Below are 16,733 nucleotides of genomic sequence, written 5' to 3' on the forward strand. Positions count from 1 at the left end.
CAATATTGAGGACATAAGTATAACAATAGAAGTAATAAAAGTCTAGGAAGCAGAAAAAGTAGTTGGGATTATATTATTAACAGATTAGAATTGATGTTATTTATTCATTTCATGTATTTTTATTGAGCAGCTCAGCCATAAAGGTCTTTAGAGCAGGTAACAAATAATCATTGGAAGAAGCTTGCCCAAAACTTACATTGAAAAGGAGAGCGCGCGCCAGGGGAATGGCACGAGGAGGGAAGTGCAGAGAGGGGATGGTGTATTCCATCAGGGCTGCTGGAAGGACCCTGCTTTTCCTCTCATCTCCCACAGCTCAGCCTGCTGGAATGGCTGGTGGTGGCAGCGGATGTTGACCGGTAAGGTGCTTCAGCCCGAGAGATTTTTCAAATGCCAGGTAGCAGCAGGTACCCTGCAGTAGCATCAGGGTGTGCTGAGGAAGGATTTGGGTCCAGCAAATGTTTTTACTTAATTTAAAACATTTATATCCGGCCCCATTCCCAATCAGAATCACTATAGCTTGCATAAAAAATAGAACAGTAACAAAGACAACAAAATCCTCAAAAGCACTTGAATAGAATCACAACCGACTTTTTCCCTTCTTACTGTTGCTTTTATGATTTTTTTTTTAAGAGAAGGAAAGTTGTTGCCTCAAAGACCAGATACAATTATTTTTGTCCAGTGAATGCCAGGCTTACCCCCCATCCCCCCACCCCAGCCCCCCTCCTTGGAAAAGGGGCAAGAACACTGCACCTCTGGGACTGGCAGGCTGATTTCCTTCCAGCCTCCCAGGGCTGCTTTTCACCTTTGCTTCTCCTTCTCTGCCTGCAGACCAAAGACATCATGAGCCATTGGGAGGAACAGCCATCTTAATATCCTGCATTCCAGTCAGACACTGGGGAAAAACAGCCCCCATAGTACTTGGATAATTGAACAAAGTCAAATACAGAAACAGCATTATGGATATGGAAAGGTGACCCTAACCTACAGAAGCTGCCCTAAGCTGCACCAGTTCCAGGAAGGTTATATGCTTCAGACATATTCCTTTCTCAATGAAGGGAAAACCCTAAGCGGTACAGAAATCTATTAAATAAATACATGTAGCTGCTGTTGTACCCCAAGTGTGGTCACTTGGAGTATGCCACTGATCAGTCTCCTCACATTTTAAATCTATTTATTCCATTCATCAGTCAAAGTTTATTACAGAGTCATAGATTCATTATTTCATTTATACCCTGCCTTTTACCTGAACAACTCAGAGCAGCATACATAGTTTTCTCCTGCTCCCCATTTTATTCTCATAACAATCCTCTGAGATTGATTAGGTGAGTGATAGTTAATGGCCCAAGGTCACCGAATGGGCTTCACCGATTTGGGGGGATTTGAATTCAGGTCTCTATATTCCTAGTCCAACCAACTGTACTACACTATTTATTTTACTACTTTGTGGCTACCTCTTTCATTTTAGCATCTGCCTGCTTCAGCCTGCAATGTTTTAAACTGATTACAAGTCTTTATTTGTTTTGCTTATCAACAGATGTACAGAGTAGAGTGAAAGTCCACTGGGCGGTCAGCAAAAATTGTGCCCCCCCTTCCTAGCATGGAGGAGTAAACACTGAGTTAGCTGCTTAAAACACTGCAGGCTTCTCTCTCCAATTTCTAGTATAAAATCGTTTCTACTTCTTAGGTTTTCATTAGGGAGGAAAATGGGGCAAATCAGAGCCAATGTAGGTTAGATTCTATTTTAGCAGCTACAGCGATGACAACAAAGGAGGCTTGTTTTGCTGCTACCACTGTGTTTGTGCAGCTCTATCTAGAAGAACTATTCTGATCCTAAAGGGGATTTAGTCAGGGGAGATTCTTGTTTCAGATACATCTGATATGATCTGATTTGGTTGGCTGCACATCCCTGCAGACAGTGGAGTATTACAGAAGTCAGGAATGCCTCCACAACAATAATGCCAAATCACAAGTTATCACCACACTATGTTTGGAAAAATCAGGGTTAACCTGCAGCGAAACGACATGTATAGGGCTCCAGTGATTCCAAAGATTATACATTTGTATAATTGTGTATTTGAAGGTCTCATTGGTGTACTCGCAACTTGTGGATAGTTATATGCGTGTTACAAAAACTGTTTGGAGTTATTTATTTATTTATTAAAACATTTTTATGCCGCCCCATTCGCCGAAGCCTCGGGGCGGCTCACAACACTAGTTACTAGCAATGTTCCCAAATGTAGGAGACACAGAGCTGACTTTTCAAACAAACAAGATCATTCAAACAAGAAAAGCAGTAGCTTCTGGTATTGTGCACCGTTGTTCTTTATACAGGTCTTAGGAATAAATTTTATTGCTCTGGAATTTGTTTGGATGTGAAGAAGTATATAAACACTGTAAATAAAACAAGCAAGTAAATAAATATTGGCAAAAGTAACATGTGGTAGCACCAGGTTATGACTGTATGCATTTTATATGGCAAGAGCTGCCAGTCAGAACACCAAAGAGTTCAACAGGAAAAGCTGGTTAGCATTTGGTTTCCAGTAAGAGGCTTGTTTTCCCAGCCAGGACATCAGGACAGAAACGAAATGCGGGCAGGCCTCAAAGATAGTCAATTGCAACATGTTTATATGTTTATTTGGCAAGGCTTGCTCAAAAGCAAATTGCATAGGTCACTCACACAATAGTCCCTCCAAGTTGTGTGCACTGTGCAAAGATAAGACTGTTCCTAAAACTCCCAGAGATGGTGGATCCAAAGGGCACTAAATCCACAGTGGTACAGCACTATCTTTGCAAAGGTAAAGTGGATGGAGCAGGGAAGATTCCTAGATTCCCAGATTCCCAAGTTTTCTTTTCCACCCACGCATGCTGGAATGATGTTGCACCAACGCAAGAGGAGACTTCAGTTTCCTAGCTTCCACTGAAGTCAGTGGTGAACGGCAAAGGACTGCGTCACTCAGCCACCATGTCTTTAAACAGAGCAATTGGTTCACTTGAAAGCTCATACTGGAGGCCATAAGCAATATCTCAGTTTCTTGCTGCAATGATACATAGGAAGTAACCTTATGCTGACTTGTGCCATTGGGCCATCTATTTCAGTAGCAGTAGTTTATCAGCATATAGCCATAGGCCATTTACTCTGGCTATACAGTCTCCGGAATTTCAGAGAGGAATCCTATATATTAGAACTTACTTCATTGCACTTCTTGTCATCTGCAAATACAATAGGAAAACTGATTGCCAGAATCCTGAGGTTACTTTCAGTAGTGATGAACACATTGTGGGTAATGAGCCATTCTGTTAGTTTGTCAGCTCAAAGTGGAGGAACACAGAAGCCTTCTTCCATGTTTTTGTTTAATTAAAGGCTAAAATTCTCTGTCAGGATAGGTAATCATAAGATGGCCTCTAACAAACTCCTACCCTGCATTTAAATCAATGTTATCAACCAGAATGCATTTGCTGAGATCAATGTATTTAGTGCTTGGAGTATTTTTTGGCTAGAATTTATTGTAAACAATGGTGTAGTGGCAAATTTAGAAGCGGGGGTCCCTTCAAGAGAGAACCACACCTCAAAGCCTTGTCCCCATTACAGATCTCTTTCCAAGATAATTCAACTTATGATTATACAATAAAAATGAGCTTTGTCACTTTTTGGAATTTCTGTTGAGTAATGAATGCAAGATGAGGGTATGGCAGAAACAATGGCAGTTCCTACAAGTTATTTCTTTTCATCTAATTTATTATGAATGATTTTTTAAAATTACCTTTACGCACCATTCTCCAGCCAAAAAGCTCCCAGAGTGGCTTATGTGAAATTAATAAGCCAGTTCTTGCCCACAATCTTACCGTCTAAAAACATGACTTACTGAGGCTGACCATGAGGGAAAGTGTCACAGGAAGCATTTGTGCATGCCTGGCAGGCCTCTCTAGATAGGCAGGTCCCAGGAACTGTAGAAAACACCCCTGTTCTTAATCCATTAAATTCAGGACTCCAACATAGTGGCAACTGCCAGCCACAATGCAACAAAATTAAGTCTCTTGAGAGGTAGTAGGGGAGGGATCCAGTGACCCCCCTCCCGAGCCTCCTTCAAAATAAGTAGGGGAGCTCCAACCCCCCTGAGGGGACCCTCCACTACACCCTTGATCATAAATGTGTGAATTCTTGTTCACTATGAATTTGTAATGTAAGATTCTGCTTTGGACTTTGTTGCTAGGATTGTGACTCTGAATGCATTCTAACACCGAGACTGCTTCTTAAGCCAGGCAATTTACCAGTGGCTTTCATGGAAGTAATTTGGTTTACTGGGGATACAAGTGCAGGAAGTTCTGCCACAAACCTCTGAAAAGCTGATTGTGTAACTGGATTTACAGCAATTAAGACTTTTGTTATAAGTACTGTTGATAACAGTGGCTTACTAGAAGGTGCCTGGAAACTGAACTTGAGACTCAGGAAGGTATAATCCTCTGAGCCAAATTCCCCTGAGAATCCGCTCCTTTTTAAAATTCCTGCTGCTTGTTCCCCAGTACTATCAAAGTCTGACTCAGGTGCTATGCCCCAGGCCAAAGGACTAACCATTTAAGAAGGGTTACTCTTCAAGGAGAGAATGGAGCTTGGGAGGTGTAGTCTGCATACACCAGGATTGTTTAAACTGTTGCACCCCAGACGTCCTTGGGGGAAGTTACCTGCTTGGAGAGTTGTGAAATCCAGCCCTGCTTTCCCTGTGTTACTAAAAGCCACTTTCAGGCACTCACGCCATGGGCTTCTGTTCATGATCAGGACAGGACAATCCAGCTAAAAGCTGTTTGAATAGAGGAAAAGTGGATTTCCTGTCCACTATTACTCAGTCTGAAGTCGTGAGTTCTAATCTGGATCTCCAAATGTTGCTGAACTACAACTTACAGCCCCTACCCTCCAGCTAGAACGGACAGTGGTCAGGAGTGACAGGAGTTGTGGTCCCCTACAACTGCAAGGACTGGGACATGGGCATCAGCTGGGGCAGGCAGAACACTGGGAACAGGGCAAGGTGGGGCTTCACAACCAGTTGGGGACCTGAGGCAAACACAGGTTACCAATCCAAGGTCAAAGCCAGAGGAACATTCAGTTAGAGCAAGGTGGGAATGAACCACGCTCAGGGAGGAGCAGCTGGACCAGGGCGCCAGGAGTCACCAAGACAACTTGCATTGCTGTGGCAAAGAAGAGCAGTGACAGAAAGCCTTTTATGCTGGTCCCCAAGGCTTCCAGCTGCACTGCATAATTCCTCCTCGGCTGATCCCTGCATGGATGCTTCTGGTTCTGCAGGCACTTGCAGGGACACTCAGACCCTGATCCTGACAGCAAAATGCAGTAGTTGCCAAATAGTTTTCAAAGCATGCCCATTGAAAATGAATCGCACCATTTCATGAGTATGCGCAGGTGTCACCCCCACCCACCCCTGTGTGTGTGCATGTTTCTCCAGGGTGCATGTGCATTATGCTTGTTCATAGGTACATGTATTTCCTAGAACCCTTGTCAAATCCCTAGTTGGCCCTCAGAACACCCCCTCCCCAAAAAGTCAAGCATCCATGTTCTAAGTGATCAGAACTTGTCAGATTCCTGTTCCAGTCAAGCGGCCATGGAATTCTACTTTTTATCAGTACTATCCTCCCTAATTGTTCTCTCCATTTACTGATTAACCACTCAGCTGTTTGCAAAGCAGCCTAGCTTAAGGGCGAGAGATGCTTACAGAACAAATAACTGAGTCACAACCTGGTCTCCAGGTCCTCTGGAGCACCATGGAGGGGACTGCTTTCTATTTCGTGGTTACCCTGGTGATCGCTTTCCCAGCTGCTTCTCACAGTCAGCTGTAAGTATTTCTTGTTTTAAATCTAATATAGGGCTTTATCCTCTGCTCAGGAAAAGCATTTTCTGTGCATTTTTATCTCTTCTTTTGTCTGATGTCACATGCTGTGAAGTTCTATCAGATTTAGAATGCCCTTCTTATGAGGACTGGTTATGAAATAAATTTCCTCTGAAAAGAATTCTGTGCTCAAAAAGCATTTGAACCACATAAATGAACATAAGAGTTCCACTGGTTCTGTCCAGAGGTCCATTTACTTTAGTCTACAGACAATGCTAGCCATGTACTTCTGGGAACGTTGCAAACACAGTGTGATGGAAATAACTCTGGAACAGTTACACCATGTATTCTGGCTCTGAACTTGCAGATACTATTATGTCATCATCAGTTATTATTATTATTAAACTTGTTTAAATCTGCATGTTTTGCAACTAGACGCATTTAGTTTGCTGGGTTGTATTCATGCATGGATGCTGCAGTCATCCATGACCTCATATTCAGGTGACTGACCTTGCATATCATGACTTCCACAGTGATCTATGTACTGATTACACTGCAGTTCTCAAGTTGCACCACCAAGAGCCATGCAAGAGATATGGGAGATTCATGACTGTAGCTCTTTTAGCTGTTTATATTTTTAAATTAAAAGCAGCAATCAAAATGAGCAGCAAATCAGATTGGAGCTGCTACAATGGAAGAGGGCAGAGTTAACTGTTGCCTGTGTCATTTCTTTAATCCTTACCCAAAACTATTATCCAAATGGCACCTGCATATGGTTCTGTAAAGGGCAAATAGTAAAGTTGTGGGTGAGCGATACAAACAAGGGAAATGGTGCAGGGAGAAAGGCTTAACAGAGTTAAAAGTGAGAAGGGTAGGAGTAATACAAAATGAGGGTCTTCAATAAATCCTTTATACCAGCTTTCCTCAGCATAGAACCCTCCAGTTGTTTTGGACCACAATTCCCAGTATCCCTGACTTTTGCCATATTTGTTGAGGCTATTCGGATGTTACATCTCCAGCAATTAGCCAACTTAGATAAATCCTTATTAAAGAAACATTGTGACATCCAGTAGACACAGTACACTATTTTTCTACTGAAGTAGATATAAACTGAGATCTACAGATGTTTCAAATACAGACAAACCAGCCACCTGCGGACACACTGTGGACAACACACAACGCATTAGATGTCAAGGTCCTCATCGAAAACGATGGACGAACGTCATCAAATACAGTGGCTAAATGTTATGAGATATAGTGTCTCCAATCAGCATCTATTGCTCAAGCAAAGTGGAAAAGTGTAGTATCCATTCCATTGTGCCTTAAAATCTGTGCACTATCTTGATAAGTATTTATGATTGTAGATTGAAATTACTGGTTGTAATGTCTGGGGCAAGCATGGTAGGCAACTACTGTCAGGATGCAGATGGTGGGTGGAGATTGAGGTTGAGAGAACCAGAAGCACATCTTTGAGAAGTCCAAAGTCGAGAGCCAGTGAGAAAATATGGTTCAGGCAAAAGCACAATGCATGAGAAGACCAAGGGTCAGGTACTGGTAAGACAGTCATGATCAGAAGCAAGACGAGGTCAGGGAGGATGGGTGCATGTACCTAGTAGGCCAGGGTCAGGCGAGAGACAAGGATAGAAGTGGGAACAGACTGGATCAGAGGAGGAGTCAGGCAAGCTAGAGCAAGGCAAAGCTGGAGCTTGAAGCACAGAGTTGCCACCAAACAACTCACGTTGCTATGGCAGTGGGCAGCAGTGCCATGAAGCCTTTTACGCTGCTCCCCGGTGCTTGCCGCTGCACTGCATCATTGCCAGTGACGGGTCCCTGTAAGCACCTACAGGTGTATTCCTGATCCTGCAGACACTTACAGGCTAAAACAGCCTTTGATCCTGGTACTGATCAGCCTTCATAACTGGTTCCAGTTAAGCTGTAAAAGCAGCAGAGCCAAACCTAGGTCTAACAAATGTTGCAATCGCAAGTATCGCCTTTCAGCTACAGCAGGCAAATGGTATTTGGTCTATAAAGTGAAGAACAACAAAAACTTAACAGCACTTGCTAATAGATGCAAAGTGAAAATCAAAGTATCCATCCATGTCCACCACAAAAAAATTTCTTATCCATTTTAAAATCTGGTTTCCCCTGTACAGTCAATTTGCCATGAGACTGCCTCCACACTTTTCACATCCTGTAAAGTCTTAGAGAGCTGATTTAATAGCAGAGTTTGAAGTCTCCCATAGTCATCTACATAGCTTCTGGATGGCCATAGAATTGTCATTATTCAAGTTGTGCTATGTCTCTGAGAATAAGTATTCCCAAACAAGTAATAAGATCTGACACCATAAAAACTGCCTGTTAAGTAATATGCTAAGAGATGTAGTGTTTTCAACTGGCATCAGTTCAAACTTCAATCGGTCAAATTACCAAAGTATCAAACAACTGTTTGAAAGCTAGAGATAAACAATAAATCATCATCAGCATAGAGAATAATATTAATTCTAAACAATCATGCACAAATCTATGAATACTACTAGCACATGCCAGGAGTTCCAAACATGAATCAAATATCAATGGAGAAAGTATATATCCCTGTTACCTCTCCCAAGTGAAGGAAAAAAAAAGCCAAGATGAGACTATGGTCATAATTCTACTCTATTAAATAAATTCTGCTAGTAAGCTTAGTGCAATGAAAATAAATTTCTGGTATATTTTTTCAAATGCCTTTTCAGCATTTAAAGAAATAATGGCAGCCTGGTCTATTCTATCAGTTTTTAAAGCTATCAAATCAACAACTTGATAACCTGAAATTATCAGCCTCCTTCCTAGGTTCAGTAAATCCCAGCTGATCTGGTTAAACCAGGGTAGTGATAACTATAGCACTCTATCAGCCAGAATTGCATTAACTATTTAAGTAACTATATTAATTAGCAAGTAGGTCAGTAGTTACTACAATGAGTGTGATCTTTGCCATGTTTAAGAATCACTGTAATGCAAGCTTTAATAATAAAAAGGCAGTCCAAATCAAAATATGATTATAGATATAATTATAAAGCTAAAGCTTTGGAACTAACAATTTGGAAAATGTTTCTTTACCATTCATGTGGAAAGCCATCCAAACCAAGTGATTTCCCAGGATTCATATTTGTAATTGTTTCCATAATTTCTTTAACATTCAGACGCCAAGAGAAATTGCCATTATGGAAGAACAACCTGAAAGAAAAATAATCCATGTTCTCCTCAGATAATTTGCTTGCTGTACTGAACAAATCAGAATAAAACTTTAACAATTGTGAGTTTATGTATATATCAGAGGTATGCATTGTACCACTCGCATCCTTAACAGCTGAAATAATGTTTCAGTGTTTTTGCTGTTTACCAAACGCTTACTGGGATGTGCAACCTTTTTTTTCCAAATGCCATAAAACGATTAAAGCAAATTCTTCCTGTTGTAAAAAACGTTGTACTTGTTTTACTAACATTTTGCAACTCCTGATAAACATTTTGTGCAGTTAAGCTAGAAGCAAGCTGGATTATAAGAAATTTCAACTTCTTATTCATTTCTGGTATGCTTTATTTATTCTTATAGGTGGCATCAGCAATAATTCAGTTCCATATAAAAGGCTGAAGAATCAACAGAACCCCCATTAATTTTTAAAATACTTGAGTAAGCACAAAACTGTTTTTTAAAAAACACCTCATGTTTCAGAAGATAAACATTCCAGTTCCAAAGCCCAGGGGCCCTCAGGCAAATCCGAAATTTTCAATGTCAATCAGACTGGATCTTGGCCTGAGCTGTCCAGCATATCAGTCTTACAAGCATTTATTTGAAGTAGCAACGTTGTAGAAATAAAAAATAATAATCTTTTTGTTTCTGCAGCTTTTGGCCTGCTGCTTTTGGCCTGATCAGAAGCTGTTATAATGGACAAGGAAATTGAAGGGTTAGTGTCTCTTGCCAAATTACAAAATTATCCAAGCAGCAGTGAAACCAAATTCAATCATATAGGTCTGAAGTGTAAAACTCACCCTTGTTTGCCTTTTGAGAGCAGGTATAGCCCAATCCAGTAAAGGATGTACAATCTTGCTAAAATGTTCATGAAACCACCAGAGAATCATTAGGTGCATACACATTAATCATGACAATTACTCTATTAATATATTTCCCAACCAGAATAAAGAAAGCAACCATCAAGATCAGTAATCCCTTGCTAAATTGAAGAGTCACCAATGAATTAAAATAGTAGTCCCTTTAACCTTTGTGTAGGTATCTGGTACACAGATCTTCTTGCCCAATCTTTTCTGGACAAATGTATAGCTAGAGCTATCAAATGGATTTCTTGTTTTTTGTTTTTTTTTTTTTAAGTCACCTTGACATTAAGCTCATTTAAGCTAGGGGGCAGTCTCATCTGTTCATTTAAAAGCTATGATATCACATTAAATATAGAAAAAGAAAGAACATATTGCTTACCTCTCTGCACGAGCATGTTTTACCAGAAGTTGCCTACTGTTAAATGATACAACATATAAATCATGCATTATTTCAGTCCAAACATTTCAAACTAATATTCATTGTGATTAACATGGAATTTTTACAAAACCTGTAAAATTTAAAAAAGAATGGAACTAGAAACAAACCAAAATAGAGTCAAACATCCCAGATAGTGCCAACATCTCTCACCCAAAAAATTAAAAAAATAAAAATAAAAAACCCACAACATAATGGAAATGATATTAAAACCCCCACAACAACCCAAAAAAGAATTTAGAAATAGAAACCTTTGGTGTTGATGAGACCTTGCTCTTCCACAGTCATCTGGAAAAGGTAGTATTCATCAAGCCTGTCACCATCCCAGAGATCCTTCTTTCATGCTACAGAGGTGAATGTTACTGAGAACAACTCTGGCAAATCCTCTGTTGCCATCTTCACAAAGCGCGGGGGAGAAGAGAAGCTATTTGGCACCAAGTGGCTCAGCACGCTGCCTCAAGCTCGGTTCCCAGCAGGGCGAGGGAAATGAAAACAACCTCTCTGCTCCTGGAGTGCAAGTGTCAACTGTATGCCTAAGAGGATGAGTGAGAGGGCAGGGGCATGGAGAGGGGCATTTGCAGGGGAAAATCTGTAGGCCGGAGGGCCCGCTTAGTCTTTCCCTTGAGCTCCCCTGAAAATTAACCCAGGCCTCTTACAATTCTGCTTCCTGTCACCTTGCTTCTTCTGGCCTTTGAAAAAATGGCAAAATGGGCTTGCACCCAGAGTTCAGGAAGTAACCAGTGGGCATAAAATGACTCCACCTTCCCTGCCCTTGGCTGCCAGCTCTCAAATGTCACCTGTGCTCGTGTTCAGGTTGCCTCAGCAGATGCAGTTTGGGGAGCACACATTTGCCGAGTGAGTGTGCACTTCCTCCATGAATCTTGCCTTGTACAAGGGTGTGGAGAACTTGGTCATAGGATAAAGGCCTCTATTAGGGGAATCGGATACCTATTCTCAAGTGTGACAGATCACCTGCCATCACTGGGCAGTTGCCCCCTTCATTTCCATCATTAAACTGCACTGCTTTACTGTAAAATATGCCTTTTCCCTTAAGGCCATTAAGTGTGAATCAAAATAGGTAAGTGACAACAGAAACTATTTAATATTTTATTGAAAAGAAAGAAACACAATAAAGCAGACTGAAGGCTGCTACCACTTTTAAACAGGGTTTTTGTATGGTTACTTTTCCTACCATACCTTTGTGCCTACCCCTAACCAATTTTATGCCCATTACTGCATCAAGCGCCATCCCAGTTAAGCCACAGACCTAACAATGATGGCTTGAAAGGTAGTCTTCTCTCTGATTTCCATCTCAGGCACCCCATCCTCTCTTCCTCAGGAAAAGTCTCCTTTCAGACTCCTCTTAAAGAGTTTTCCACAGTTGACTATATTCACCCCAGTGAGAACCCAGCAGCCAGTCCACTTTGGTGCAGCCAATATTCTGCCATCCCTTCTCTATTTAACTTTAGGACCAATGGGCAACCTTAGATGTTCAGTTATTCTCCAATTTCTCACCCTCCCATACAGACAGCGCTTAATTTTCCTGGCTTAATGGCAGCAGTCAGTGCCAATTTGCTAGCACACCATATTTACAGTGTAAAAAGACACAAGTCTCTAGTAAAAAGCTTTTTAACATCTGTCAACCCATTTAGGCCCTAAGTTATTGAAACAAAACATTATTTTTTTTTCTTGTTTCTTCATAGGGAGTGAATAAGTTGCTGTTCTTTACTTAATTCAGAATTCTGGCCTAGCCCAAATGAATTGCTGCCTATGTTCCTACATCATGGCTTCAGCACCTCAAATATGTCACTTATTACTTTGCATTTGTTCTGTCATGCCCATGACAGGGATGAGCATGAGCACTGCCACTCTAGAGGGTGTTTGTTTCTTCACTTTTCCAGAGAGACATAGACATACGGTGTGGAGTTGTGGCCTGATACTTCAGCTCAAACAAATGCATGAAATCTTTGTCTTTCACAGCTACTCCCTCATCACACCTAATGTTCTGTGGGTGGACAGTGAAGAGAAGGTTGTAGTGGAGGCTCATGGACTCAGCTCACCAACAGAAATCGTAGTAACTGTGTATACATTCCCAGAAAAGAGTAATGTTTTATTCATGGTGCGAGCTACTCTGGACCAAGGAAATGGAATGATGGCAACACCTATCATAAAGGTGGGTCTATGGGCCTTGCTGCAATTAAAAAGCTTCCATTGCCACCAACTGAGGATTGTTAAAAGGCTGATTGCAGTAGAGGAAAATGTATATTTGTGTGAATGAATCATATCAGGCAATCATACTGGGGGTCAGTGCCAGCAGCTGCATGTGACAGGAAGTCTTGGAGTCACACAGAAGATGCTACATTCAGTTTCAGCCGTTTATTGGCAGGACTCCCCAGGAATCCTACTCTGACAGAGAAAAACCAGCGCAGTTGGGTAGCCAGTATACTGAACTGGCTATGAACTTGTGGGTCATGTACACAGTTTCAGGGCAGTAATGAGGTTCTGAATGGGTGAGAAGGTGAGGACAATGGAGATTAATACAGAAACACTGAGAAATTATAGGCATCAGAAAAAAGACTTGAGTAACAGATAACAAAACAAATCAGGGGATACTGAAATTTAACAAGTTTAAAATGTAGTCCAGAGCAAGCCAAGGCTCAGAGAACCGAGGAAGACAGACCAGTCAGGGAGAGAAGAGGACACAGGCAGGATAATCAGCACAGAGTACCAAGTCTAGCAGACCAGGAAGAGCTTCACCAACAACAGGAGACCATTGTTGTCATGGCAGCTTCTGAAGGGAAGAGCTGGTTCTTATATAGCTCTTCCCCAGGTGGAACTCATGAGAGCCCTGGCAGCTGCAGTGGGCTGAGGACAGAATCCTGCAACTACCAGAGCAGCTCTGCCAGGCCTTGGCCAGCAGAGGGAGCCCTGAAGCTGCCTCGGGTCTTGACAGCTAGGTATTTTACATTGCATAGGAAGTGCAGTTGCAGATGGGCCTGTAGCATTGTTTCAGCTAGGGGCTTGTCTTATCTGAAAATAAGGGCACTGCTGCCAGATTTTGTTTTAGAGGACATGCAAAAGCATATTGTTTTCTTTGAGGATTTATTTGGACTTTCCCAACATATGGCCATGTCCAGTCTGGATTGTTCCCACTTCTCATGAAGTTTCTCTACCCTTGCCTAAGATTTTAAAAAATCAGCAGTCATTGTCTTAGAGCCAAGGGAAGACAAGAGGGTGCATGTCTAGGAGTATTCTAGGTATCCTGTGGAGGGGCTCCTATCCTACAGCACCTTGAATATCATTTCTGTGATAGCATTTGTCATGCTGGTAATTGCTAGGAAATGTTTCTAATCTCCAATATTCCATACAGGTTTCTGCTAGAAATATGAAGATGAATTCAAAGAAACGCCAGTACGTGGTTGTTCAGGCCAGCTGTCCTCAATTCACTTTGGAGAAGGTGGTATTGGTCTCCTTCCAGGATGCCTATATCTTCATTCAGACAGATCAACCTGTTTATACACCTGGATCTTTCGGTAAAGGCCCCTGCTGGCTCCATCTGTACAAGTATCTGGGACCACAGTAGGCATGTGGAATGAGTAGCTTTCTTGGGATCTGCCTTTGGCTTCTCTGCTAGATATTTACTGTCATGAGATGCCTCTTGCAGTAACTCTAAAGCTGAAAGCAGCTTGGAAGAGGGATCACTTTTTCCACCTTCGGTCATTCATTTTTTAAAATGCTTCATTTTAAAATGCTTCTATTGTTTTATCAATAGAATCAATCTATGTCATTGACCACAAATGACATTGGAGCAAATGGAAGATTGGCATGGAAAATAATGCCCTAGTCAAAGCCCTTTGAAATTTTCTGTTTAAAAAAATATCCTTCTCTTTATGTTTAGTTAAGGCTGTTAAAATGCATTAAGTAAGGATGTGAAAGAAATTGCACATTCTGGGCTTGTGAATTTATACAAGATTACCCAATTAGCACCTCCTAGAATTGGAAATGGAGTTTAATAGACTTTGCAATAAGATCAACACATTTCAGAAAACATTTTAAAAGTATAGCTGTTCTGAATTGGATCAATGGTCCCTCAGGCCCATTGTTCATGTTCACACAGTGGCCAACTATCTGCCTGTGGGATGCCTAATGCCAGCCTCTTGTGTGTGTCCTTCAGCAATTGGTATGCACAGGCACACTATCTTTGATACTGGAGATAGCATATTGTCAACATGACTCATAGTCTTTAATAGCTATTTATGTTTCTACTGTTTCTTTAATACTATACTTATTTATTCAACTATTTATTTAATAAGTGACCATCACTGCACCTTGTGGTAGAAAATTCTGTAGTTTGTGCCCTGTGAATAAGTAATTCCTTTTATCTGTCTTTAATCTCCCTTCATTCCACTTAATGGGAAGAAACCAGGGTCTAGGATTATGAGAGGAAGAGAAAAGTATCTCCCTGTCCAATTTCTCCACAACATGCATAATTTTGTACATCCTAGGATGTCTCTTTTCACTCACCCTTTCTTTAAGTTGAATAATCTCTTTCTAGATGTTGTAACTTTTCCTTGTAAGACAGTTGCTCCAGCCCCATAATCATTTGGGTTGCCCTTTTCTGCCCTATTACATGCTTGTGATCCAATTCTTGCATTAAAATATGTGTTTGAAAGATACAGATGCTTGGAAAAATGCTCATGAAAATTGCATGCACTAGAAAAAAAAAGCACACAAATGTGCTTTAGTTAATAGAAGAAAAATATTTTTTTAAGTGCAAGAGAAATGCATTCATTTAGTAAAGTTTGTACATAAACACATCCATATTTCTCTACAAGGAAGAAAAATACTGAGAGTAAAGATGTATGAAGACCAGAATCCAAAAGCTGTAGTACTAACTTCCTCTAAACATTCCATATCAGTACCTGAAAGTATCTCTAGGGGTTTAAAAATTACTTGATAAGCATCTTTCACCCATATCTCGGGAGTTCCTTTATACAGTGAATCAGACATGTTCAGACACATGCTGATTACTTGTTTTGATCCATCTCCATTGGCTTCTTTAGGCTTATAACTTAATATATACCCCACATCACAAACATGATTCTGGATACAAAGTTGATACATTCGCATATTGTTCACTGTTCCTTTTGTTAGTTTACAGAAAAACTCTTTATTGTTCCAAGGACTTCCCTTCCCATATGTCCACTAATAATCTCCAAACCATTCACACCTGCTTCATGTTTCTCTCCTTCTTGTAATTCATAATGTATTTTGCTACTTTAACTGAGATTCCAGCGGGTCCCAGGCGCCAAGGGTTCTCCCCACTTGCCCTCCTTGACATCCAGTGGGCCTGTCGCAGGAGTTCACGCAGGGTTCACTGCTCTCCTGTCTCCCCCTCCTCCCTCCTGGACAGGAAATACAACATGGCTGCGGCTCTCTGGCTAAGTGGTCTTCCTTAGGCTAGCCTAAGTGGGGTGAAAGGGAGCGTCATTGGTAACACTGTGAAAAGCACTTGAGGGACTAAGTAGGAGTAGAATACTTGGAGGACATATTAGTGACTAGGGGGAGTCAAAACCAAATTTTGCCAAGTATTATAAGGGTATGAGTGATAGAAGCAATGAGAAACCTGAGTGCAGGAGAGAAAGGAGGATTTATGAGTGAGGAGTGTTTGTGAAGAGAAAAATGAGATACCACAGTCAGAAGCTGTTAATATGCATTGTTTTATTTACTAAGGAAATAAGTTACTGAATATCTTGAAACCAATACACTTATTGCACAGATAACGCTTTTGTAAAAAAATTGTTAACTTAGAACCAAAGGCTGATTGAATTCCATTGTCTCATCCTCAGGATCACATATTCCAATGAAGGAGCCTTATAGCTTGGGCAGAATACAATGGGAGGTTGATTAAAAAGGCTGGAATTAAATTCCTGGTGGCAGCATTAGATATCGAGAGAGTTAAAGACAGACAATTCCAAACAAGGAAAGGAGAGTACTTGTGACAATAATGCTCTTTCTTTTCTTTCCCAGTGCGCTGTCGTGTATTTTCTGTGAATCAAAACTTGGAGTCTGTGAAGAAAAGAATTATTGTTGACTTTCAGGTGAGCACTGTGAGAGTGCCTGTACACAGCTCTTGAATCATACAGCCTGGTCTGAGTGTCTAACAGTTAAATTTCAGCATTTATATTTTTGTTGTGTTTCTACTCAGGAGCACCTGGCAGTCCAAATTGGCAATCTGAGAAGCTGACTCCTTGCTAACCCCCACACCAGTACATTTGAGATATGTGCCTGGTACTACTTAACATAGAAAAAGACTAATGAGAGAAGACATGATAGAGTTGCACATAATTTGACAGGGCATGGGAAAAGTTGCT

The 16,733-nt window shown here is 41.0% G+C and overlaps 1 protein-coding gene across 4 annotated transcripts in view; it reads left to right on the top strand.

The window, feature by feature from the left end:
• Nucleotides 1-5,748: 5,748 nt before the first annotated feature.
• Nucleotides 5,749-16,733, top strand: part of LOC123030055 (venom factor-like) — a 127,265-nt gene continuing 116,280 nt past the window's right edge. For all 4 annotated transcript variants that reach the window (XM_044443619.1, XM_044443621.1, XM_044443620.1 and 1 more), the window contains exons 1-4: nucleotides 5,749-5,840; nucleotides 12,340-12,532; nucleotides 13,730-13,892; nucleotides 16,390-16,460. In XM_044443619.1, the coding sequence (XP_044299554.1) occupies nucleotides 5,770-5,840; nucleotides 12,340-12,532; nucleotides 13,730-13,892; nucleotides 16,390-16,460 (498 nt within the window). In that variant the 5' untranslated portion in view covers nucleotides 5,749-5,769. The remainder of the gene's footprint in view (nucleotides 5,841-12,339; nucleotides 12,533-13,729; nucleotides 13,893-16,389; nucleotides 16,461-16,733) is intronic.

This window comes from Varanus komodoensis, unplaced genomic scaffold (assembly GCF_004798865.1).
Source record: "Varanus komodoensis strain SLA01 unplaced genomic scaffold, ASM479886v1 scaffold42, whole genome shotgun sequence".
Classification (NCBI taxonomy): Eukaryota; Metazoa; Chordata; class Lepidosauria; order Squamata; family Varanidae; genus Varanus; species Varanus komodoensis.